This window comes from Lutjanus erythropterus, chromosome 19, assembly GCF_056507025.1.
Source record: "Lutjanus erythropterus isolate fLutEry1 chromosome 19, fLutEry1.hap2, whole genome shotgun sequence".
Lineage (NCBI taxonomy): Eukaryota > Metazoa > Chordata > Actinopteri > Lutjaniformes > Lutjanidae > Lutjanus > Lutjanus erythropterus.
In genome coordinates this window covers 13,812,451-13,840,154 of record NC_139335.1, presented here as the reverse complement: position 1 = coordinate 13,840,154, position 27,704 = coordinate 13,812,451, and the positions used below count along the sequence as shown (strand labels likewise).

The 27,704-nt window shown below is 44.3% G+C and overlaps 1 protein-coding gene across 1 annotated transcript in view; it reads right to left on the bottom strand.

Annotated features, from left to right (window-relative positions):
• The window catches only part of bahcc1a (BAH domain and coiled-coil containing 1a), a 93,233-nt gene that overhangs the window by 33,283 nt on the left and 32,246 nt on the right, over positions 1-27,704 (bottom strand). Inside the window, exons 3-5 of the mRNA XM_084745273.1 lie at positions 15,517-15,699; positions 3,082-3,207; positions 510-2,867 (exon numbers count right to left, since the gene is read on the bottom strand). Of these exons, the coding sequence (XP_084601399.1) occupies positions 510-2,867; positions 3,082-3,207; positions 15,517-15,699 (2,667 nt within the window). The remainder of the gene's footprint in view (positions 1-509; positions 2,868-3,081; positions 3,208-15,516; positions 15,700-27,704) is intronic.

Here is a 27,704-nt window from a genome sequence, read left to right as displayed (position 1 = left end):
CACTATCATGTAGACCCTCAAGAGACTTGGAGCAGTGACAGTGCTTGTAGTTTTCCCCATTATACAGATTTTGTAACATATTTTTTAATGTTATTTTAACCATACTCTCACATATTCTCCTGCTTTCTTGACTAAAATAAAACATTTACACAGACTGTTCTTGGAATTCAAGCATTCAAGTACATGTTAGAGACAGAGACATCATTATTTGCATCTGTTCAACTTAACAAATTATTGATATCTGTATTTGGAGAGAAGGCCAGAGGTGACCGTGGTTTATTCCAGAAGTCATGTTAAATAAGGCAAATGTTTTATTTTCTAACCTAACATTCACTGGAAATGTAACAGTTGACCCAACAAAGCATCAAGATTTTTCAGCTGTAGACTGTCTTTTCTGTTTTCTTATCTTTTGTTTTCGCAGCTTCATGATTAACAGGTTACAGATAAGAAAAAAAAACATTTCTGTTCCCTTCACTTCTGTTTATGAGGCAGTGACCTGGACTGCTTACCTTTCACTGAGGGATGTACCCTGCCCTGTCGGCTGTTGGGATGACCGTCAGCTGAACGACAAGGTGGCTCCCTCTGTCGGGCCACGGCCACTGCGATTCCCACTGGCGGCTGCCGCACCTCGCTTTCCCCATGACCTGCTTCCCCCATTTCCCGGCTCCGCCCACTGTAATCAGGGCGCTCGTTATCATTAGCTGGGCCCTTTCTGGAAGGTAGAGTCTGTTTGTTGCCCTGCAGGGCGCAGCTCCCCCCAGCAGGACCTGATTTGAGGCTTCCCAGCCCCCCAAAGGGGCTCTTCTGGGAGAGGAGCAGTGGCTGCTGCTGGTTGCTGTACTTTAGTAAGCTTTTCATGGCACTGCTCTCCCCCTGTGTTGGGCCCTGGGGCTCAGGTTGCTGCTGTGGCTGCTGCTGTTGCTGACTGAGAGGAGGTGCAGGGGGAGGCTGGGGAGGAGGCAGACTCATTCCCTGCTGCTGCTGTTGTTGTTGCTGTTGCTGCTGCTGTTGCTGCTGCTGCTGCTGCTGCTGCTGCTGGGAGTGTTGCCCACCAGTACTCCCTAACTCCATGTAGGACTTCCTCTGCTCCTCCTCAGGTTGTGACATGTGGTGGGGAAGCCTCATGGCCCAAGGTGGCACTGGGGGCTGCTGGTGGTGGTGCTGCCCGCTGCTGTTGCTGTAACCATAAGGAGACATGTCCATCTTTCTTTTTAGCTCCTGACTAGTACCCTGGTTCATGTCAGCAGGAGAAGGAGCATCAGGGCCAGGGCGGCCATGCTGCTGGTGGCGTATCCTGGCTACCTTTTGGCCATCTCTCTGTAAGGAGCAGCTACCTCCAGGACCAGGGCCATGGGCTGCTCCAGCCGCACTATGTTGACCCATGCTTTTACTTCCAAGTGGGGAGGAGTTAGGTGGATGGGAACAGTCTCTGTAAGGAGAAGTGTTGACAGAATGAGGGACAGAGTGTCCAGCCTTGGGCCCCTGGGACAGCGAGGGTCTAAACACATCCATGTCTACACCACTGTTGATACACTCAGCGCTGCGTGATCGTACAACCTGATGCTGCTGTTGGGGATGTGGAGGCTGTTGTAGCTGGGGAGGTGGAGGAAGCTGTGAGGGCTGAAGGTGTTGGTGGTGGGACTGCATCCAGTCTGGAGCCTTCTCTGTCTTTCTGTATGGGTGCTGCTGCGGCTGCTGCTGTTGTTGCTGCTGCTGTTGTTGCTGTTTTCTGTGCCAACTACTATGGTGCCCACCGCCTCCATTCTTTTCTATCACCTTGTCCTTGGTGTTGCCACCTCCCCCTCCTCCGCCCACACCCTGGCAGTCAGGGTTACCGAGCTGGAATGGCCCACTAGATTTGTCCCCTAAGTCTGCCACAGACGGCACAAACGTTGGCCCTGTGACTTTAGGTTCTCGCCCCACATTGGCTGGCCCCCTCTCATGTGAGGCAGGGTTAGCTAGAGGAGCAGGAGGGGGCGGGCAGAAGAAGTCCGGATGGTGGTGTGTATGATGGGAATGATGTGGGTGGTGTGGGTGGCTAGGATGGAGCTGAAGGCAGTGGAAGCCCCCTGGGTGAGGATGTGTATGGGGGTGAGCATGAGGATGCGGATGGGGCTGCGCCCCTCCAGTAGCAGAACCCATGTGTAAGGGTGGGGGTACAGAGTAGGACAGAGAGTGGTGCAGTGGTGCCTGACCCCTTTCCAGACAGTCCGAAGGTTGTTCACTGATCCTCATCTCCCCACTTACCCCCTCTTTACTGCAGCGACTACTGCTGCTGGACCCCATATGTCTGCCCTGACTGCTACCCCCACTCCCCATAGCCCCAAGCGCCGTGCCCTCCCCCCCACAGCTGGACATGGAGGCCTTAGCCCCTGTTCCACTTCCTGTATCTCCATTTTGCATCTTGCCATTGTGCAAGCAGGCACTGAGGGGCTTGCCCATACTCTGAGGGTGTTCCTTACTGTACTCCATCGTGAGTGACGCCTTATGCCTCTCCAGGGCTCGACTGTTGACCTCCTCCAGGGGTAGTGGGTGCTGTGGATAGTGTGGGTGCTGTTGATGGGTGTGGGAATGATGGTGGTGTGTGGGCTGGGGTGCCTGGTGACTGTGGTGCTGTTGGTGCTGCTGCTGTCTCTCCTTTGCCTCCTGTTTGCTACTGGACCTCTCCTTGTCCTTGCCAGGTACCACTCCTCTTTCCACAGAGCCCTCTTTAAGACCCTTATGCAGACCCGTCCCCACCCCTGGATCTCTGTCTCTGCTGCAGGACCCCTGAGAGTGTCCTGAACCTGCCCTGGACATTGGTGGCAGACTGTGATTGGCTGAGATGAGAGGTGGCTGGGACGGGAGACCTCGAAGATAGAAGTTCTCTAATAGAATAAGAAAGGCAGGCCAGTAAAGACAAATGCATTAGTCAAGAAAGGAAGAGGCAATGACAGAATTAGATTATTCAGTTCTCCTGATAGTGTCCCTAGGCATCCTTATATCAATATCCCACATCAAATTACACCATACTATGTTGTATAAATTGGATTTAAATGTCTTATTTCTGTCTGATTAAATTTTAATCATCTCATGCCTCACCTTTTTGGGTGTCATAGAAACGGTGCTGCCCGTAGAGAACTCCACTGTTGGCATGGTGATCCAAGTGGCTCATGGGAAGGAAAGTGTGGGCCAGACTCCCTGAGAATCGAGGATACCCCGGAGCTGCTGAGATGGAAAGGGAGAGAGAGGGGGAGAATTGATAAGACAGGACAATAACCACCAAGATGCAGTTATCCAGACTAACCCAGCATAATCCTTCAGGTCCAATGCAGCTGGTGGTGTTCATACGCAAATAAGTACTGGCTCTGCCTGTCATGTTTGCCTTTCCTGCTGGAGTTTAGAATGCAAACAATACAAGACAAGCTTGGGGATTGCTGTAACGTATGAAATTTGTCTTTGAAACATATGGCTCTTTCTTTATCTCTCTCTCAGAACTGCCAGTGGCACCTCTATCCATCTGAATGGAGCGATAAGGATGGATTTGAAGCTTGTGTTTACAATGAAGAGCGAGCTGAGTGGCTGACCTTTACTGACCTACAGTGGGGGTAAAAGGTCATTTGGATGCTGGGTCTGTAAGCCAGTACACCTGGGCTTATTACATGGAGCCCATCTGGAGGACATTTACACCACAACCAAACAGAAAACTCATTTTGCAATGGGACATTCAAAAACACAAAGGACTTTGAAGGTGGAGGAGAGAGAAAACATGGACTGAGATGAAAGCCCATCACAATATTAGGACAAAGAAACAGCATCACTATGACAACCCACTTCCACTGCTATTGGGTAACAAATCAATGTGAATTGAATCAGCCTTTCTCTACTACTGTATAATTAATTATTTCACATGACTGCAAACACAGATTTAATAATTAAATTAAAGTACCGTAAATTACAAAAATAGGGCAGTATGAATGTGTGATGAAATTCTTTGCTGACAACAACTACTGACAATAACTACAGTGAATATTCTCTATTGATGTTATGTAATGTGATATTAAGAACAGCCACGATCAAAGGGACAGTTCACCCCAAAATCAACAATACTTTTTTTCCCTTGTCTGTCGTGTCATCTAGATTTCTTGGTGTGAGTTTCAGAGTTTGGGAAATAGCAGCCATAGAATCTGCAGTAGAATTTACTGGAACTACTTTTTTTCTATTAGAAACACTACGTGACAGTGCTCACAACAAGGTCTGTGGATTATCTTGAGAAAAGGTCATGATTTTTCGAAGAGACACTAGTTTTACATTTTTCAAATGTATCTTTTTTTTGTTGGTTTGAGCACCATTTAGTCCCATTATATTGGAAAGAAGGCAGACATCTCTACGGCTGATATTTCCAAAACTCTGTAACTCACACCAAAAGCATCTAGATGGTTAATACTGCTACAGGCTCAGGGGAAAATGTGTATTTTTGATTTTGGGGTGAACTGTGTATTTAAAACCAGTGCCCACTGCCATGTGATGCCTACTGCTGGTTTGAGCTCATTACCATCATCACTGCAAATTTTATTTTGAAGGGTCATTCTCATGTTGAGAACATGGGTCTATTAACGCACCTCAGGATCAGCGCTGTCACGCACAAGTCAGGAACACAACCTCTGATTGGTCGACAGACTCAGCCCAGGGCATTTTGGGATTGCCAGTGGGTGGCAACAACATGCTAATGACAAATACTGTTTTCAAAGTGGAAAAATAGATTAATCCTAACCCTAACTACAAAAGACATTCAGTGTTGGATTTTTCCTTATGGATTTATTTTACAAAGTTCAAAAAAAGACACTGCGGTTCAAGGCTGGATTACAAAGCTTCTAAAAGTGATAGGACCACACCGGAGCTGGCGTTGTAAAGGTACACCGCTAGTGTAAGCATTAAACGTTAATGTTTCCAGCTCAGCTTACTTCGGGCCTAACCCCCTCACTTTTCTAACAATTGGGAACATACAGACGAGACTTCTTTTTGAAAATCTGTAGCGTTCATTAACTGACACACTACAACTTGTACTGTACGTTTACTGCCAGACTGACAACTTAGTACTAGGTTTAAGTTTCTGCTTCGCTAGCAGCAGTCACTCTCATTCTGCTGCTCGCTTTCACTCACTTGCACTCCACACTGCCCTCTTCTTAAAAGAGCAAAGCTATGCTTATGACAGTATTCTTCAATAAAGTCCAATGATACATAATTATTAAGGCAGTCGCAGGAAACCACCAGCCCACGTAATATGTTGCTTTGTCTCCTCAGTAATAAAAAAATCCATACTGTCACAGACCTAACATGTAGTGCAGTGTTATTATTTGTTAGTGCATCTATTTAAATACATCTGACTGAAATCGAGACAGACAGGACATCTACTGTCCATCAGCACCACAGTCTACAAGCATCTCAGTGACCTGAGTCATCTAGAGAAGTCCAGGTGTTTCACGTCCACTTTTCCCTGCTGCTGCACCTGTCTCACCCTCCAGCCTCACTTTCAAACACAACTCACAAATGGAGCGAAGGAAGGAGGAGGGGGATAAAGGGAGGAAAACATGGCTCTACAAGCTAAATGAAAGACAGACGTATTTGTGTTGGCAAGCGTGCGACCTGATCCCGGAAAGCGCAGATGCAGTTCATTTGGCCTTGTGTGTGTGTGTGTGTGTGTGTGTGTGTGTGTGTGTGTGTGTGTGTGTGTGTGTGTGTGTGTGTGTGTGTGTGTGCGTGTGTGTGCAGTCAGTGCCGTGGTTTTAACAGGAGCTCTGAGTGTTGAATGTCTCACTTTCTGCCGGTGGAACAATGGGGCCGGTGCTGTGAGCCGGCTCTGGGGAGGGAGGAGTGTTGTGGTGGGCTTAATGACCCCGTCTCAGAGCGGCCTCCGCATGCTCCCATCTTAATTAATGAAATGCACAGAGAGGGCAAACAGCCCTGCAATAACACAGGAGGTGCTGCTTTCTGAGGAGGGCAATGGGGTGATAATTACATACCCTCACTTTTTCCCTCTTTTTCTTTGTTTCACCAATTTTTCTACCTCTTACTCTATCCACTCTCCCCCCTTTTGTCTCTGTCCTTTTCTTTGCTGTCATGATTAATAAGCACACACATTTATGCCAATTCATCTACAGTGAGAGGAGGGGGGATCCTTTGTTTAAGCAAGACGTTTTTCTCTGATTTTGGGAGGGAGAAAAGCAGAGAGCTGTTTGGCAGTCTTTATCCAAGCTGGGAGAAGGGCTTTTTTTTCTGCGGCAGCATGTTGTTTGTGAGCGTGACGATTGACGGCGTAATCCCTTTTCACAGCGTGGTCTGGCTGTGCCCGATAATGCCAGCCCGCTCAGTTTCAGCATGCCCTCCACTGGGGCGGCAAGAGGGGGACTGCTGGGCACGGCAGAGCCCATTCAGCCATTAATCTGGCCAGGACAAGGGAAGCTGCTGCCGCTGCTGCTGCTGCTGCAGGCGACGTGAGCAGGGTCTTAGTGCAGTCTGCTGACTGCACAGCAGCCTCTCCTCACACACACTCACACACACATAAACAAGTCCGCATCGGCGAGTGAATGACAGAGGGGAGTTCGCAGTGCATGCCCTCCTTTCCACGGGCGGAGCAGGGGCAAGAGGCAGAACAAACAGAGCTGCATCCCAGGGAGGGATTTCCAGAAGTTCTGAAGGTATTTCTCACAGCGTGGTGGGTTGAGAGAAGCAGGCCGACAGGGAGGACAAAGAAGGGGGCTGGATATAGAACAGCACCTAGAGGCAGAGGAGAATTAAGCCTGCTGAATTAGAGGCAGACGACAGGGTTTCGTTTCTCTCTAGCCCAGAACCATCCTCTCTCGATTTCTATCCACCCTTCCTCTACCTGGTCTGAAATGCTGCTCGTGAGGGTTTACTAACTCTTGCTGATTGGGCTCAGTGATGTGGACAAAATCAAATATCACAATATTTTTGACCAAATTCCTAGATATCGATATTTATGGATAAAGCAACAATATTTTTAGGGAAGGTTATTGGTGTGTTAACAAAATATTAGTGAAATTTTTGATAAATAATAATCAGTAATGTGAATATTGTCCGGTAAGTTCAGAAAATTACATCACTTCACTGTAATGCAGCCTTTAAGGGTGGAATCAATAGGATTTGTCCGAGCTGTATGTAAATGTACTAGAAAGATTGAATTAATTTATTGTTGCGTCTCATTCCCAGGACATCTAATACTGACATTTGGGTTGGTAAAGCGTTCCGAGGACGGCAAAATAATGAGAAAATACAGGCACCGCCACTACACACTTCTAGTGGGTCATAAGTGATGATTGAAAGGGATTAAAGAAACAAATTAAATATAATTCATTTGTGTATAATCAGCTGACAATAAGAATCCCTGTGTTTTTGTTACCTTACAATGAGCCTTTTATATCTACAGAGGGTGCAGGTCCTCCATGGAGGCTGTCATGTTGCACGGCCATGTTTCTACAGTAGCCCAGAACAGACAAACCAGACACTGGACTCTAGATAGAGCTCATGATGGTTTTTTTTTGCTAGTTTTGCTGCCACTGGAGGCTCTCCTTCATCAGGAATACTCAATTTGTGAACACATTTGTGGCACACATAAGGGCTCCGATAAGGTGCCAGGTAGCAATCCAATCACTTTGCAATTCACAATAAAAACAAATTGATTTACAGTGTGTTCCAAGAGAAGGGGGGTCCGTACCCCGGTCTCCCGCAACTTTGATTTCTGTGAGCAGCTGACCTGTGCAGGGCTGCTAGGGTCAGATTTGCTGGCAAAGATGAGACAGTGAAAACAGATGATCCGATGAAAAATGTACTGATGAATTTGCCTTTGTGTTGTCACCTCATATCAGTTCTAAACCACTGCCTTGCTGTGTGTTAGGGCGCCATATTGAGTCCAAACATACTAGATTCAGTGCAGCATTCACATCTGGTAACACCACAAGAAAATGTTGGTATTTTTTCAATTTATCTGATAAATTCTACTACTACAAGTTTTGTTTCTTAACTGGCCCCTCGCCTCCCGTCATTTTGCAAAATCAAGTATCATTGTCCTACACGCTTGGAAGGGCAAGAGCGAGACAAGGTGTTTGTAATTTGCAAATAGCACACCGCTACATGCCACTAAATCCAACACAGTGGTCCTTTATAACCAGGAAAAGACAACATTTATTCCATATCAGGGTACAATATCTAGTCTCATATCACATTATCGATATGATATCAATATATTACCCAGCACTGCTTGCTAAAAAGCAAAAATAACATAAATGCTGAATTGTATATGTTGTCTCCGGGGGAAAATGGCTGCAATTTTTCAGAGACACAGAGGAGGACAGAGGGAGAGAGCACGGCTGAGGAAGACCACGGGGAGAGGAGGAGCAGGCTTAGCTGCCTGTCAGGTCCGCTAATTGAGAAAAAGTGACAGAACCATCAAGACACAGAAAGGGAGGAGGAGGGGTTTGGCAGAGGAGGGGCAGCACTGTGGTGGATCTCTTCAGGTTTGACTAATTGAAAGGAAGGGATGCAGGCTGGCAAGAGAGAGAGAGAGAGGGAGAGAGGGAATGAAAGAGGCAGGAGGATGGAGGAGAGGAGAGGTGGTGGGGGGTGCAGCTTAAATCCCACAAAAGGAAAAGCTAGCAACTGCTAACAGAAGGAAAGATGGACAACTGAAGATAGGCTTGGAAAGGCGTATCAAACAGAAGTGGATTAGACAGGTGTGTGCAGGCAAATGTGTGCGTGTGTATGCATGTGTGTCTATATGTGTTGACAGAGATATGAGACTGCGATTGTTTTTGGCATAACGTAAGAAGTCATTTGGACCGCAGCCAGCTGGCCTGGAGCCTGTGAGGAGCCCGCAGGTTCTTTTTTTTTTTTTTAAGTCCATTTTTCTTTTTTTAATTTTTCCACTCAGTTGATTCAGGGGGGTTTATTCAAACATGAAAATAAATCTTTCAAAAGCTCAGAGGGCCTAATCCATTTTACCAGGTGTTATGAAAAAACATTTTACATTACATTTATTAAAACGGTCACCACACTGCATCTGTCTCTGTCATATACTGCCGCCCCGCTCTGTCTCTCTGTCTGTCTCTGTGTCTGTGAGTCCGCGTCTCCCCTCAGCCAATGAACAACGGACAATCACGTGTGTTACACACAATGGCTGTTACTGTATTTGGCAATCAATCTGAGGAGAGAATCTGAAACAAAAAACCTCTTTTAATCCATGCTTCCCTCTGACATCATGAAAGCCGCTAATGGTTTGGTTCTTGGCACTGTCACCCCACACAAATAGCTCAGCATTGGTAAGACCGTATACTGTACACTTTTCTTTTCCCAACACAATGAATCATTCAAGGAGAAATCCGTAATATATTTCCAGTATTAAATAATTAAATGACCATGATGTCATCGGAAATTAAGGTAAAATGTTGAGCTGAAATACTCACTTCTCCTAAGACAACACTACAGCCATGGTGTCCTCATTTGAAATGTCTATTCCCGCCCGTAACTTTTATTGTTTGTCCATTTCATGTTAATTAATGTTTAAAATAATGCCGAATGTTTGGCGAAAGTGTAAGCATCTATTTATGAGTCATAAGAAATCATTAAATAATCTTTTAGAGGGAGTAGATGTTTATAAGAGTTAAATTAAGTGATATGTTAATGGAGCCTGGCAGGCAGAAGGCAAGCACTTTTTGGTATTATTCATATTTTTGCAGCAGTACTTTGTCTGCTGATGTAAAGCTAAGCCTGTTATCCTGAAAACAGATGACGGTTATTAACAGCTGACAGTGGAGGACTCGTCATTGCTTAATGTTGTTAAATTACAATGTTGCACTCGTCTTGCCCTCCTGCAGTGTTCCTACAGCCTGCCTGAGCTTCACTGAGTCTGGTGAGGAGGGGGTGGCAGGAAACAACTTGCTTCAACCATAGATCATATATTAAATAGGATTTCAAACGATTTAATATACTAGTAATTTGGACCGCAGCACTCATTTTTAGATATGCGATTGTTTTATATTGCTCTCTTAAGCAAAAATCAACACACGACTTTTCTGTACCAAATTCACTGACTCCCACTGCCAAGTTATCTTACCACTAATGTTATGTGGTGATGATATTTATGGGTTTGCTTAATGTGTCATTCAGCTAATGGTTTGTCAAACATGCTCCCAAAAGAAATGTGGTCTGTATGCATGACTTACATTTAACTAGCCCTCTGAACATACTTAGACCATGTTCACCCTAATGTGTAGTAGACTGAAAACACATCGTTTTCTCTCTGATTTGGCCTTCCAACCCCAGAACTTGAGCTTTGACAGGTCAGTAGTGACAAATTTTTTTTGGTGTAAATCCAGATTAAGTTTCATGTCCAGGAAAACGCAACATTTTTTTAAAAGGTTATTTCCTTTGATCAATGCTGGCCTGTTTTTCTGATAGTTGTTCATTACAAAACAATAATGTCAAACTTGTGTCTACGCTGCTGGAAACTCGCAACAGAAAGGAGTCATTGCAGAGGAAGAAACGGTCTCAAGCATGGGTTTATTTCACAAACAAAAATGGCGTCATTAATAGTTGTAATGTCTGTAAAATGATGATTTCGAGCAACCGTCAAAACATGAGCGATATGCTGAAACTTTAATCAACATAAGCTTCAATTCCAGAAATGCTGTGTATTTGACACCCTACGCACAAGTGGTGCTTCTTCCTAACAAACCAGCACGGCTGTTACTGAGGGTAAATGTCTTATGTTATAATAACATAAGCGTCACACAGGCAGGCTTAGCAGATCTTTTCTTTGACTAAGAAAACTTAAATGGAAACAAATGCTATATAAATATTCATCCATTTCAGATAATGACTGTTACTACAGCTAGCTCTCAGGTTGCAGCCAGCTTGACTAACACTGATCAGGAATCAATACAGGCATTGATATTAATTGGACCTATAGCCAGAATTGATACTGGCATTGATATAAATGGCATTGGTATGAAAATCTTATCAGTTCCCATCCCTAATGCATTTTCTGCCATTAAAGAAATAAATACATATAAGCTGCATGTATCTTTTGATTGTCTGTCACTACATGAATACTGTTCCAGATCTAGATCCAAATTAAGATAAAACATATCTACACATTTTCTATCATTGAAATAAAACATTCAGACAGGATTGTGCAGACTTGCTGAAGGCACGTCCTCAGTCCTGTCTAATTATTATTACATTTTATTTGCCCTCTTTTCATCTCCACCATAATTCCATTTCAAACGGCTGTGACAATTATTATATAGAAAAGGGGATTCTGTTCTTAGTTGAGTCACCTGATAAAGGTAGGAAATAAAATTTAAAAAGTGTTTATCCACAGTAAGTGAATGGTTAGCGAGTGACTAATGAGATCATTGTTATCTATTGCTCGATACATGGTAGATTTGAGCTCTTTAATCTGTGGAGAACGTGTCAGAAGAATAGCCGAGACAAAGACATTCAGCACCATGACAGGTATATACCAGAGACATGGGGATCACACAGTAATCTTAGAATATAAATTTGAGCTGCTATGCTTGGATTTGCAAGCAAACAGCTACTTTAAAAACACACTTGCAAAAAGAAAAAAAAAAAAAAAAAAGAATCCGGAGAATATCTTTAAGGTTACAAGTGACACACTAATGCGCCGACACATGCACACGCACAAGTCAGCGCCTGCTCTGCTGCTGGTGGGGTTCTGCTGACACCCGGAGAGAGGAGGCGAGAGTCTGGGTAATTGTGCCGCTCATTTTGATGACTTGCTTTTTATGCAAAACAGGAAAAAGACAATATGCAATTATCTTGAGGAGGGAACAGCTGAATGTGGTTGATGAACAGTCTGGATTCAATCATGCTCTTAGTGCGTTATATGCAATTAAACTGCAATAGAGATAATGGCCTCCATTGCCAACTGAGTAATAATCCCAGTCATAATCACCTCCATTACTTTTATTAGGCTTGGCATTATCATCATCACTCTTATTAATATTATTCTACTTTTCCACAAGAAGAAAATATATGACAATGAAACCCTGAAACTATAAGGTAAAAGAAACACAGATGATTACAAAAGGAGTTTTGAGGGAAAATGTTTCTGACTGCTCTGATGCTGGAGTCGATATCTCATTCAAATCTATTCCTCCTGTGTTTATTTCAGAGGTGGGAAGTAACCAAGGACAAATACTTAGCGGAGTTTTCGCGTATCTGTACTTAACTTGGGTAATTATTTTTCTGACAACTTTTTACTTTTACTCTCCACATTTTAACAAAAATATCTGTTTTTTCTACTCCTTAAATTTTCAAAACAGGCTCATTAGTTAATTAGTTTTAAGTATAAGTATCCATCAGTGTACATCAAACACAACAGACATAACTGGATGAAAACGACATAAAAGAAACAAGACAAAAACAATGTAACAAGATGAAAATGACATAAAAGTTGTCACATGATGAGAACAACATAAAAGACAGCAAGACAAAAATGATTGAAGGAGATGAGAAGACATAACCTGACAAAAGCGACATAACAAGATATAAAAGGCAAGATTAAAACGATGTACCAAGACATTAAAAGACAAAAACAACATACGTAGACGAAAACAACATAAAAGACGTAACCTGACAAAAATGTAACAGGGCATGAAAATATACGACGTAAAAAGATATAAAAGACATAAGACGAAAACAGATGGAGAGGCAGAGTTGAGCGTGGAGAAAAGGTGCCATTCAGTCAGCTCTGCACAGAAACAGCTGGTTGAAATGTCCCTCAGAGGACTTCTTTTTACCTTTATACTCTGAGTACATTTCAGAGCCTGTACTTTTTTGCTTTAACCTGAGTATCGAAGTCGAATCATTACTTCTACTTTTACCAGAGTCCTTTAGTCCAAATAAGAATCTGTACTTCTACTTGTGTAAAGAACGCGTGTACTTTTACCACTTCTGGTTTATTTTGAAGATGTCTGCAGTTTCACCTATTCTCACCACTAGAGCAGCTGTCCACTGACTCAAACCCCTGGTGGCCGGGACATGAGTGCAAGGTGGGGGGAGGGGAGGGGAGGGTGAGTGGCTGGGAGGCATCCAATGGTTTTAACACACTAAAAAGAGAGACAGCATCTCAGCTGCACTGCACCCAATCAGCCCCAGCCACACATCACGCAACTGGGGCGCCGCTGATCAGTGACCACAAATAACAAACACTCCCCCACCGGCATCCCCCCATGGACTAACAGCTGGGCTATTCTTAGAAAATAAATAAATAATCACGAGAGGGCTGAAATAACAAGAGTCCGTCAACTTCAAAAGCCACGGTTCATTAGATGGCACTGGGCCACCGTCACATTAAGTAATTAACAAAAGATTATGAACATGTGAGTCTAAACATGACAGAAGTGAAGTCGCAGGAAAGCAGACCTTGCATTAATATATCAGTGGGTGGTACTGGATAGGTCTTACATTTATCTGTCATCCTGAGCTTGTGAATTCCTGAAATACCCTCTGAGATTAATCTCTCTACTTTATCCTCGTCTGACTTCCTGGTTGTATCTAAGCAGAAATGTGATGCGTACAAACTGCGTGTGTGTATATTTTCCTGACTGTGCACGCGTATGTGTGTGTGTGTGTGTGTAGCTCATGTTTTGTAATGCTGAGCGTTGGGTGGGAACCACCCTATTAAACCGTGATGGAGACACCAGCTGAAAGCTCTGCAATCTCTGCAACTTTTTACTGGCTCGCATTTACGCGTGCTGCTTCAGAGAGTCTTGAGTGACATTCCTGCTGACGTGAATCGAATACCGCAAGATTCCTTGGCTGAACTTTTGACCCTGTGTGTCCCCATCCAGAAACCCGTGGCACAGTGCTCTGTCCCAAACATGCTGGGCCCGGGCCTATTTTGGTGCACAAATAAAAGGGCGGGAGCCAGGATCTTGCTAGATGATTACAAGCCATGCTTTGGTGGAAACCTAACGCCACCTAAAAATACACAATATCAGAGTAACAATACACCCTGCAAAGCTCTGTCCCCAATACTGCCAAGACATGAATATCTCCTCATCCAGACAGTGTGCTCAGATGAGGAGGTGAGGCTGTGCACATGTGTTTGTGTTTGGAGTGGAACAGTACATGTATTTGTCCTGAATAATTTCGTACAGGATATTCAGATTGGTATGCAACTTATTCAGTTCAGGGCACAAAACTGTCAAAATAATCTATTTAGGACTGCAGCGAACAGTTATTTTCATTATCGATTATTTTCTCGATAAACTGATTAGTTGTTTGGCCTATAAAACGCCAGAAAATGGTGAAAAAAATGTAAAATGTCTCAAATGTCTTGTTTCAGAGGAGTAAATTACCCAAAAAGTATTCACATTTAAGAAGCTGGGAGATCTGGAAATTTAAAAAATATGAAAACTCATTAATCCAAAATAGTTTGTGATTCACTTAATAGTTGACATTTAATCTGTTAATCATGGCAGCTCTACATGTACTACTCATATATGTGGAACAGAAGTTCTAGAGCTCAAGTTTGGACGTTTTGGCAGTGCACAAGTTGTTGTGTATCAGCTGTAGCCTGCTAGTTAGCTTAGCCTGCTTCACCGGGTCATGATTTTTGAAAGAGACATTGCTGCTGAGTTTTTCAAATGTATATTTTTCTGGCGCAAGCTGAGTGCCATTTAGTCCCATTATATTCGAGAGAAGGCAGACATCTCTATGGCTGATATCTCCAAAATACAGCAACTCAAACAAAAACAATCTAAACCAAGGCCAGAGAGGGACTCATTTTCAGCCCAGGAATTTCATGCCTCAGACCAGCTCACTTTACTTCACAACCTAACCTATTATACTGGACATATATGTGGTTTGTAGGCATTATATGTTATATTTTGTTTTGCACACTAGACATCTTGGCATTCTACCCTAACCATCAACTTCTGGTGCTCATTCTGTGCCTTCACTCTCAAGCACAGAGCTTGTTTTTTGTTTTTTTTTATCATAAATAAGTTGCTGAGTTTGGCACATTTGGCTGCATCATCATTTTATTTTTCTTTCTTTTCTATTTCTGCTCTCCACCTTGTACTGTCTACCAAGTACCCCTCACTGCAGTGTGCAATATAAGGTGCTGTTCAATGTGGCCAAAGTCAAAAGTCAAATGCAATCACATCTTCAATCAGGTGACCAACATAACCTCCTGGGCTACTCCTGATCCTGACCTGGACCTCATCTAGATGGATAAATAACACTACAGGCCAGAGGAGGAATGGAGTATTTTTGATTTGGGGGTGAACTGTCCCTTTAAGTAAGAATGAAGTAAGAATTATATTTTCAGAATAAATGACGAAAAAGTTATTTTTTACGTTTGTTTTTGTTCTCTGTGCTGTATCGAGAACGTACCGAACCCTGACCCTAAAACCGATTTACATACCCACCCGTGAATTTTGTGTACTGTTCCACCCCTCGTTTGTGTACATGTGTGATCTGAGGTACCTTCATGCGAATGGGGAAACCAGATTTGAGAGGCGCTGGAGTGGGGTCCGCCCCGGAAGGAGGGTGAGGAGGGCGAGGAGGGCGGCCGGGAAGGGTGAGACGGGTGGGAAGGGGGGGTACCCAGACTACTGGCCAGAAAGGTCCCCATGAAGGAGGCGGAGGAATTGCCCATCAATCCACTGCCTGCATTCCCACAGGGACAAAGGTAAGCAGAGAGAACATGGTTAGAATTAGAGGAGTGCATGTACACTGTGACCAAGAGTGTGACCAAAAAGAAAGAAAACTGGATGTAGATGTAAAAGGACGGAGCCCACTGGCCCTCTAGGTGGAATCATTAAGCCGGGCAGATTTGATCGCTGCCCTGGGGAGAGAGTGAATGAGTGAGAGTGTATATGTGTGAGACTCTCCTCCCCCTCACTGACAGCAGAGTCCTCTCCCCTCGTCTTCTCTCTCCTCTCACACCGCCTCTCCCCATGGGCAGACAGAGGTCTCATCTCACAGCTGAGTACACACTTTCTCAGGCTCTCTCCCTCTCGCTCTCACACACTTTTGCTCCCGCTCCCCAGTGTCCCTTTCTCAATTTCTCTCCCTCCCTCCATTATCTTATGCTCTCCATCTCTCACTTTCATGCCCTCAATCTCTCTTATGGCTCTGCTCCATTTCACCTCCTCTCTGTCTCTCCGTTCTTTCATTCTTCCTTTCTCTCTGCATGACAATCCTCTACTCTCACCTTCTTCTTTGCTTCCATTTTTGCTTCCTCTCTCTGCTTTGTCACAGTGGTCCTTTCCCCTTTTTCCCTCCTCTGTCCCATCTCCATGAGCAGACATACACAACACTCTTAGAAATAAGGGTTCCAGAAGGGCTCTTCCTGAAGGGCTGAGGTTCTACTCGGAACCATTTGCTTCAGAAAAACCTTTTTTGAAGAAAGGCTTCGTAAAGTGTTATTTGCAAGACTAAGGGTTCCATTAAGAAACTTCATCCTCCAAAGAACCCTTTTTGGAAGAAAGAGTTCTGCAAGGATTGTTGAAATTCTCTTTCATCAAGATTTCATTGTACTATAATATACATGGGTTCTTGGTAGAACCCCCTGGGTGAGTTGTAGATGAAACCCTATGAATGGGCTAAGGTTCTGCACAGAACATATGCTCCTTAAGAAACATTTTTTGAAGGAAGGGTTTGTCAAGGGTTGTCAGTAGTATGTTTAAGATAAAATCCTTGAAATATAAAAAAGGTTCTCAGTAGACCCCCCCCTGAGTGGGTTCTAGACAAAACCCATGGAATATAAAATGGTTCTTGGTAAAACCCCTGGGTGGGTTCTTGTCAGCATGCTTAGAAGGTGTAAAGCATCTGGATAGAACTCTCACAGAGGGATGAAACCATTACACCATAGAAGGGTTCTCTGTAGAAGCTCTCAAGGGGGGTTCTGGGTAAAACCTTGCACTGATGGTTCTAGGTATAACCTTTTACGTTGGATTTTAGATACAACTTTCTGAAAGGGTTTCAAGTGGAACCTAAATAAAAATTCCTGGTCAAACCAGGAACCAAAAACGGTTCCCCTATGAGGACAACCTGAAGAACCCTTGATGGTCGTAGTTAGCACATTTATTTCTAAGAGTGTATGTAAAGTGTATGTGCCTCTTTCCCCATTGTCTCTGTTTTCTCTGCCTTTGTCCCTCGTTCTTTCTGACACATAGCATTGCTTTGCTTTGTTCTTTACCATAATGATGGCACCAGCAGAGCAATCTGTCCCTGGCTGGCTGAACTGTGTGTTTAACAAGACTATGATGAGTAATTGACCATTCGTAGCAACGCCCGTGTGACTGGGGGCTGATTGTCTATTATGCATTGCTGGGCAAGTCGGAGAAAACACACTGATTAACCACTGCTTAAATTACATTCCCATTACGCGCCCGCCAGTGCACTTGAGCAAGGGGCCCGGGTGCCCGGGCTCTTTGCACATTCATTTCCCCCAAGTCACACTGCCATGAAGTCTCATGCATATGTATGACGATGCCTGGATGAGCGCACACATGCACATACTTGCACAAACACACACATTGGTGTAGCATACATTGTGCGCACAAGGCCAAGCTGCGAAAACGGAGGGGAGAGCAACACGGTAAAATTCATTATCGGCCCCCTCATGACGAGCTGATCTAACAAGGAACGCTGTTTGATTTGATTTTCTTTAAGCATGAATCAGTCCAAACATGAATCGATGCTTTTCTAGGAGTGTGAGAACAATTGTGTGGAAGTCTTAATCAGCCAGGCAGTGAGTGAGCACATCCTGTGGGCAGACAGCAGGGATAAACCCATCAGTCTGCACCGAATAGCCTATGGCTCATGGGCCAGAGCACAGGAGCATGCAGAGGCACACACACACACACACACACACACACATACATACACTTCCCACATAGAAATAGACATGGACATGCATTCTTGCACACATACAGAAACACCTCTGTCACACTTTGCACCACAGCCCCAGACAGGTGGAAATCCCAGACAATCCTCGACCTTACAGAGCTCTACCTTGAAAAACTACCTTAAAACCAACCGTGTGTGTGTGTGTGTGTGTGTGTGTGTGTGTTTGTTCACACAATGGTCTATCAAAAACTCATAGAAAAACAATAACAATTGTGCTTCAGTATGGGTAATTATTGAGGGTATTTTTGTTTTTTGTCACGTTTAATGATGAAACCTGCTATTAACCTTTTAGTATTAAACTCTAAGTCAAGAGTTCAGAGTCAAAGTTTTAGTGGCATCAAAACCATACTTTATATTAAGTATCCCTAGATAGATATATACCTAGAACCATCTATGAAAAGTTTCACCCAGAACCCCCAATGAGGAGAACCCTCCTACAGTGCAATGGTTCCACCCAGAACCCTCTCTGGGGGTTCAACCCAGAGTCCTTTGAACTTCTGTGGGTGCTAACAAAAACCCACCTAGAGTGTTCAACCAAGAACTGTTTTATATTCCAAGGGTTTAATCTAGAACCCACAAAGACTTCTACAGAGAACAATTTTGTATTGCAAGGGATTTATCTAGAACCCGCCAAGGAGGTTCTACAGAGAAGCCCCTGCAAAGAATCCTTAATGAAAGAAGTCTTTCTTGCACTAAGGGGTCTACTGATAAAAAAGTGTTCTTAATGGATCCCTCAGTTTTACAAAGAATCCTTGACAACCCCCTTTGTCAAAAAAAAGGCTTCTTCAGAAGCAAATGGTTCTGGGGAGAACCTCAGTCCTCCATGAAGAACCCTTTTGGAATTTCTAAGAATGTACAGTATCTGGGTTTTGTTCCCCTTTCAGTCTGCCTTACCCCACTATCTTCTCTGCTGCCACCTCCTATCACCTCTGACCATGCGGAGCACTCTTGGCAGAGCTCTGTGGAGTGAAAGGTGTGGGGTTCGGGGGCAGTGGGGGGTGGGTTGTGACCAGCCTGCACACTAGGCTCAGATCCAGTCCCGATCATCCAGACACCCAGGGCTCCTGTACGGCACCGCCCTCCACATTGCACACTCCTCGGCCCCTCTCTTTCTGCCTGTCGCCCCGAGGAACCCCAGCTTTCCTCAGCGCCTCCGGCTCACATAAATCAGCTAATCCTCCTGCATTATTAACAGCCTCGCCCCCAAGAGGGAGACGGGGTGAGAGAGACATAGAGAGTGACGGAGAGAGCCCCTCTTCACACACCGAGAGAGGAGAGAGCCTCTGCCAGAAAGACAAGGGGAGGAGAGGGACAATACATAAAAAGGGGATGTCTAGATGTCAGGCAAGGGGATCTTTGAAGTTTAAGCTGATGTTAGGGGAGAAGGGGATTGAAGGAAAACCTTAGGAGGGTCTCAGATCAACTCACACATGAAGCCCTTCCCACAATACAACAGATCAGATCTTTCAGTCATCCAGTTTGGCCATAGGGTCTGTATGGCACAGGGGCTGACCATAGGTCCATTATGAGCTGTACAGGTACAGAATAATAATGCAGTGGCCTTTACCTGCTGACTCCACAGCCTGTCACTCTATAGAGGACCCCTCCCTCTGTTTTACGGTCACTCTTTACCTCCTGCTGAGAAATATATTGTGCATGGTGCTGTGTCTGGCTACATCCACACTACTACGGCGTTTTGAAACAGCAACAACAATCTCCATCCAGATGGACGCTTTAGCACAGTTTCAGGAATAATCTCCAGCCATAATAAAATGCCTGAAAAGCATATCACATGACCATTCACGTACACTGGTCATGCTTGTGCCGGTGTAAACAGGAAGCAGTCAAATACAGGATAAAAGGACAAAGATTATGCTGCAGGGAAACATGACTGCTCTCCATGTAATCCTCCTGGATACAACTATTTTTATTAAAACATTGTCATTGTTTTTTATCTCAATTTCTGTCTAAAGACAGTGGCTGAGCACACTAACATCAGGCTAAGCACAGCTGGCAGGTAATATATCGTAGCAAACTTTAAAACATTGCTGCACCAAAATTAATCCATTATTTACACACATGCACATATTTTTGACCGCAACAACTTGTCTGGATAGTCCAGATGCATTAGTGCTTTCTCTGGGTCTTCCCTCATCACTCAGGTAATACAGTGAGTATGCTAACTTTGTAAGTAGCCGTTAGCTCCATTAGCTGTATTGTGTTGTTGTCTACAGCGGCTAAAACTGACAGAATCAGACTCAGTAAGTCCAAGAGTGATGCCGAACTGTAGATCAGTTGTTGATCATGTTGATTTTTAGTAAAACACCAGCAACACTGACATTTGATAATGCTCACTGGCTGCCATGGCTGTTGATTCAACTGACAGCTAAATTAAGCATGGGGTAATTATAGCACAAATTTAAAGGCAGATGATGATCTGTTATGACCAGTAAATAAAAACTAGCAACAGCTCACCTCACAGTGTTGTGTGACCAATCAGGGAATGGCATGTTGTGACTGATCAGAGCCAATCAGGAAGCGCATGTGAGTGTCACTGTCATTCTTTCCAAACGTTTTCGGTGTCCTAACATGCTAAAGTAGTGTAGACAACATGCTTAAATGCAGCAAAACTTATGAGTTTTAAAACAAAAATATAGTGGTGTGGTTTTAGCCTCTGTCTTTGTCATTGCTCAAACATTATCACACCACTGTTGAATCTAAGGCATCCAATATGATTCCCCCCCCAAACCCATTTAAAACCTAATGAAACCGAGGTGTCGGTGAGAAAGCACACAGGTTATAAAAGTGGGCTGGTCCGCCTTGGTGTTGAGGCAGTTTCACATTGGGTGCCAACCAAAGCAGTGCAGAACAAGTGGAGCGAAGGTTTCGGGGCATGACAGCACCAGAGCTGGACTCACCATAACTGTTTACTTAGCAGCTTATTAAATGGTGACATGGATCCAGGGGGCCTGCCACCGCAACACCAGCTCCTTGTAAAAGTTGTGTGTTTTCTCTGCCTGTATTTTTTTTTAAACCTTGCTCATTTATTTCTCTGGTTCTTAAGTGGTGCCAGAAGTGCATTTGTATGGGCTCTTAAGAAAATCGGGTCATGTGCATCCTAATCGGCGCCGATCCCTGACAGCGATGGAGATTAATCCTATTAGAGAATTAAAGGAGAGGGGAGCACTGAGATGGGGGAACCCCACCTCCCTCCCTGACATCTATACATCCCACCCTGACACCCTCACTCACTCACACAGTCGGTTCAAATGGGTTCAAATGTGCAAACACACAAACAATCACACAAATATCCCAGAACCTCTGGAGGTGGAGGTGTTAACTAGTGCTGCTCCACCCACGCACCACTGTGGGTGTGTAAGGTGAAGGAGTCCAGTTTGTGCACAACAACCAAAACACACACATGCATGCACACATGGTAATGTGGGCCTAGGCGGAGGCCCCGTGGACGGCACCGAGTGAGCAGCAGGCGGGGAGGCGGAGCGGGGAGAATGAAGGCCCAGTTGTCATGGGAACGGAAGAGAAACAGCGCTTGAGGCAAGGAGGCTGAATGCTAGCCATTACAACAGCAGTGGGCAGATGCAGTTGGTCAGTGTGCTGCTCGGCAACAGCAGCCCTCCCAATCTACCTTGAAACCCCACCCAAGCTCCTGCGCACACACACACACACACACACACACAGTCATGTTTCCATCACTTCAGAGGATATTACACTGCCTTACATTCATTTCCTGGAGACATATCCAAACCTTACCCATAACCAATACTTGCCTAAAAATTAATGATTTACATTATGGGGACGTGCATTTAGTCCCCATAAAGAAGGCGAGTCCCCACAATGTGAGTGTTTAAAAAGCTTTATGTCCCCACAACATGAGTAATACACATCGACACACACACACCTTTCTCCGGGATCTAATCTGGTTTCATTTGTTAGGCCGCAGGGAGGGTTGTGTCATAATCTTTGCCCTGTCTGGGTCACTAATCTCCAATGAGCACCCCGGCCCATTAATGAAACTGGAGGGTGAGTGGTTGTTTGGTGTCTTAACAAGGAATTATAACAATAATAGGATGTAAAGGGATTCGTCTAAGTGTGGGCCAAGCAGTGATGGGAGAAAAAAAAAGCTGAGAAGACAACAAGCACCCGCCCACAACACGTTGTTCTTTTGAATGCTGGGAATCAGATCAAAATTTCCTCCTGGAGAAATACACACCCATTCACATGCACTAGCGTGTGCTTGGGCATGAAAGCACACACACACACACTCATACACACTCACTCAGGAGCACAGATCTATGGCTATGTCTATTGTCTAAGAGAAGATAAAGTACAATTATTTCACCGTGCATCATATTTCCCTGTCTGCTCTTGAAAAGTGAGCCAAGGTAGTCCGCAGCTCTCTGTCTTATCTGCAGACGGCAGCCTGGAGGGACGGATGGACGTGTCGTCTAGACAAGGACACCATACAGACAGCGAGAGATGAGAGTGATGGTGACAAGAGAAGAAGAAGAAGAGAGAGGGGGAGAAAATTGCAGGTGTGACTGCATCAACCTGTTCTCCACAGCTCAGTGATCAGAGCGGGGAGGATAGAAGAAGAAGAAATGCCACAAGAGATAGAAACACACACACACACACACACACACACACACAATACTCATTTATAATACCTCCTATGAATGAGCACAAGCCGGTCGAGGTTGCACAGTCAGCGGTCAGTGCCATGTGGCAGCCAGGCTCTCTAACTGTGCACAACAGCTCACACATGCTTCCTTCGTCATGTCCTGTGACACAACACACACCGCCTTCCTTCATGTCTCAAATAAATTAAATCAATATTAGTGAGGGGTTAGATCATCAAAGAAAAAAGAGGAAAACTTTTTGTTTCCAAGAGCTGGTTAAAATCAACTGTCTAGTTGCAGCAGCTCCTGCTGGCACTGCTTTAACTCTCTGACACAGCGAGACAAGACTCCAGAACATCTATCAGCAACATTAGAATGGAGTTATGGATTTCCAGAAGTGGTGAGTAACAAAGTACAAGAACTTTGTTACTGTACTTTAGTGGAGTTTTCAGGTGTCTGTACTCAAAGTATTATTTTTTCTGACAACTTTTTACTTTATCTCTCTAAATTTGAACACAAATATTTGTACTTTCTACTCCTTACATTGTCAAAACAGACATGTTACTTAAGGCCTTTTAGGGAAATCATTAAATTATTATATTCCCAACATTAAGACTGATTCCACCCTCAATCAGGACAATTACTTTGTGTATCCATCAGTGCATATCATGGATGGCAGACATAACAAGACAAAAGTGATATAAAGGATGAAACGACGAAAACAGCTAAAAGACATAACACGATGAAAACAACGAAACAAGACAAAAACAACATCAAAGACGTAACAAGATGAAAATGACATAACAAGACATAATAACATGAAAACGACATAATAAGATATAACAAGACGAAAACAACGAAACAAGGCATAACAAGACGAAACAAGACAAAAGTGATGTAAAAAACATGCGATGAAAAGGACGTAATGACGTAACAAGATGAAAATGACATAACATGTTACAAGGCGCAGAAAATTTGAGATTTAGTTAGCTTTGTACAGAAACAGTAGAAATGTCCACTGGGGGTTACTTTTTACTTACATTTCAGACTGTACTTTACTTTTACTTGAGTAAAGAAGTTGAATCAGTGCTTTTACTTTTCCAGTCTTTTTATACAAAAGTATCTTTACTTCTACTTGAGTAAAGAATGAGTGTGCTTTTGCCACCTCTGCGGATTTCAAACAACTTTTCCTCAAGCCATTAAGAATTTCTGTGTTTATGCGGCCTTAGCTGTGAATCTTATTGGTTTGGCTGTTTAACAAGGAAGAAACCCAAAAGCTGGGAGTAAAGACTGAAGTCAGAAGCGATGAAGAAGTAGACATTTGAGTGTTAACTTACCAAGTGAAAACATATTGAGCAGGATGTCTGCTGGTTAAGAGTTTCACTCCCACTTCAGCGTCTTTCTCATCAGACTTTCCTACCGATGCAGTTCCATGTTCTGCCCAGGAATTCAGACGCCCGAGACGAAGCCAGCCAGACTTTCCACACACATATTCAGCCATAAACACACAACTAAGCTCCTCGACCCTCTCTCTCGTAACACGAGGAAGCCGGACTAGGGCGACTGTACACACCGGCAGCCCCAGACAGACTGCGCACGCTACCCTGGAGGGCCGCTGACTAACCCAGCGCCTACTTCCTCACAATAAAACGCAGAAGGAATTTCAAATGGCTACTAAAGAGGGGGGATTTCCTTCAAACAGTCAAAGTCATCTTGAAAACATTAGCACAACTGGTAGCCAAATTCCTCCTGACTTCGGAAACAACTGTAGCAGAAGTTTTTTTTAGTTGTTGTTTGCCCCGTGCTTTATAAACCCGGTCCCCAACTTTGTCTTTTTGGGTTGGTGGGTGGTTGAGTGGTGGGGCTGAGGGTGTGGGCCTCCTCTACAGCTCTAGTAGGAGGCTGGTCTGATCAGAAGCACACTGACATGAGAGAGAGAAAGCAAAGCAGGCGGTCCAGTCCTGGAGCCGGGCCCAGTGCAGGGGTGGGGGAAAGTGCCAGCAGCGCACGCCTCCGACACTCTCCACACTGCGTGCCTGTGGAGTGAGTTTAGTGGATGTGGTCAGTGCGGGGGTGGGATGAGTGGAAAGGGAGCGGGAGAAGCAGTTGGAAGAATGGATGGAGAGGAGGAGAGTGAGAAAGATTGCCGGCACTACAGGGCAACATCCAGAGGAGGGGTAAGGGGCGAGAGTTTAGACTAGAAGTGTAGATAAGGGCGAGAGCAACTGTGAGAAACTTTGAGAGTGAAAGAGCAGCAGAGAGTGTGTGGGAGGGTGTGTGCCGCTGAGCATATGTGAGCCTCTGTGTGTGCGATTGTGTGTGCGTATGGTGGTCGTCTCGCTGAAGTTGACAGCCTGTGTTTGCAGAGTGGCTTTGTGGTCAGCCACTCGCTCGCGATTGAAGCGATGGCAGACTAGAAGGGATTCTGGGACTTTTTTTTGCAGAAGTGCTATGCAAATAAAATTGGCTTGGGGAGGTCAGCCGAAGCACCCCGCCCACTTCACCCAGCTGTTTATACAATATACAAGTTGACATGATAGGGATAAGAGATTCTAATCCTAAACAAATTAGTCCAACTGGCTCGTCCTGGCTTGGCAGCGAGCCTGAAAACAACAATGGATCCACACAGGCTGCGATGATACAGAAAAACTGAAAATGTCTCAGAGGGATATTTTGTTCTAGTAGGGGTGGAGCGATGTCAAAGAGCATGCACACATCCCACCAATATATGTTTCTCTCCATCTATTCACTTTCTCACCATCTTTCGCTATTTGTACAGGAGTCTGCTTTCTAGGTATCTTGTGTGCCGCTGCCTGTCCAGCCTCTTCAAGGGGTATTCCACCTCAATTTTACTGCAGTTAATCATTCATAAAGCCTCCTTTTCAGAGAGGGTTATCATTGTCAAAAAGGGGCAATCCCATCACTCCTGTGCCGACAGTGCAACAGTGGTGTGAGGTGGCAGGGGGAGGCTGACTCTTAAGAGATAGCGATGTCTGGAAGAGTTCCTGCTGAAGAGGTGTTTTATTGGTACTGTAACAAAATAGCTGGACACACAGCACCAGTGTGGCTATTTGCTGAAGAGCAGGCTGGGAAGTGAAGACCTCTGACTGTCAAAGTAAGAGCTGGCTGAGGGGTTGAGCAGTGTGGGTGAAGGCTACAGGGAGAAGAGGCTAGGCTAAGGGTGAGGGGGTTAAAGGAGCAAACCATATCTAGAGCAAATGTTTGGTTTGTCAGTTTTGGGCCACTGTAGAGACATGGCAGTGCAGCCTCGTGGCCTCCAAGGAAGTACCTGCACTCATTGTGGCTCAGTCTAAGGTAACCAGAACACAAGAGTTGGAATTTTCAGGTGATTACACATGACTGAAAACATACTTATGAATTTTATGTTCCATTTCTGCTATATCCTGCCAATAGATCCCTATATTTTTTACACACTGGACTACGCTTGGGGGGTATCAAGGTATTGTGGTATACCAGGATATTACGACATACAGTAAAAAATAAAAGTGCTCCTCTTTTTACTAAACTTATATGGAGATGATGTATTGTAGTACCTAGCATGTGCCACCAGAGGTCTGTATCTATAAAGTTTTAGGACTAACAAGTCAAAGAGAAACATGCCTCTACACTTTGAAAGTTTGAAAGTATTTTGGATTTAGTCGCAACTATAAGGGTAAGCCAGCAAACACTGCAGATTACAGAGGGTATCATGTATCTTTAGCTGAGTGAGTGTGAGAGAATGGGAGCGGAGGTACACAAGGAAAAGATGAGCAATGAAGCTGTCTGTCTGGCAGTAAATGTACAGTGTAGCTTTGAGTTTGTAAGTGAAAAAAGGCTGCAGCTTCTGAAGACCAAAGCAGAGTTCCTCAGGGTGTGGTGTTTCCAAACTGCCTGAATAGGCTTGTTATGTTGAGAGAGTACTATCTTTAAGTTTTACCCAAATATCGCCACACTATCATAAACACTGGTAAAATTTCAGGAAGGTATGAAGGGATGAAAAACTAGATTCCACCCAAGCCTACACTGAACCTTTAAGGAGTAACTTTGGGATTTTTCAGCCTGGACTTTGTTTTCACATTTAACACACTTTTTGTGTCCAAGTGACTAATAGGAACAACAATTTCTGAAATTGAACTATTGAGCAAGACAACTGCAGCCATCAGCTGCAAAACAGGCTGTAATGTAATCCTTATGGGCAACTGACCCTTTGTATGTCTCTACCCTTTTAAGGACAACTGAGCAAGCTCAGTACCTTCTCCTTTCCTGTTTCCTGCACTTAAATATCCTATGTGTGTTGGACTAGTACATCCAAAGTGCTTGTTTTGTCACTGAAAGCCTGGGAATGTTGTTAAAAGCGTCTGACAACGACATGGAAAGGATCTCTACAGGGATTAGAGCTGGGTATCAGTACTCAATATGTTTAAGGTATCGATTGAAGTAACCAAGTACCAACTAGTATCGAAACTTCTCCCGTCAAATGATGCCTGCATTCTAGAATTTTTATACCCACATCTGAAAAGAAATTATTATTTATATGGTTTTGCTCACAGTGCACTGCAAGTGTTCCTCACAAAGAGACACCTCAAAAAAAGGTATCAAATTAAGTACTCCACTGGTATTGGTGTCACTTGAAGGGTACTGGTATCGTAAACACTAAGCCCTTACAGAGATCCTCTGTATTTAACCAAAAACAGCCAAATTATTTCTCTTGCCAAAGCCACCAGACTCCATTTACAGAAACTGTAATTTTATCATCATAAAACACAGTTCATTCAGACTCAACAGAAACAAAATAAAACTCGCCCAAACTATCCTAGTTTGTTTTTCCACTCCTCCAACAATCACAAACTTTGCTTTGATTGAAATAAACCGTTAAATCACCGACCAGATCGGGTTTAATGCCACTGATGGACCGGAAAGGAAACTGGACGGACTAGCTGGGACATTAATGGTTGGACAAAAGGCCAAGGCAAAGGTAGGGTCTGTTAAGCTCATCACTTGGACCTGTGTTTACGTGTACTCGAGGTGATCCATGTGAAAGTGCGATAGTTTGCTGAGTCACTGGCCTCATGCATCTGTGGAGAACAAGCAGACATTCCAGGCTGGGACACAGGAGGTGGG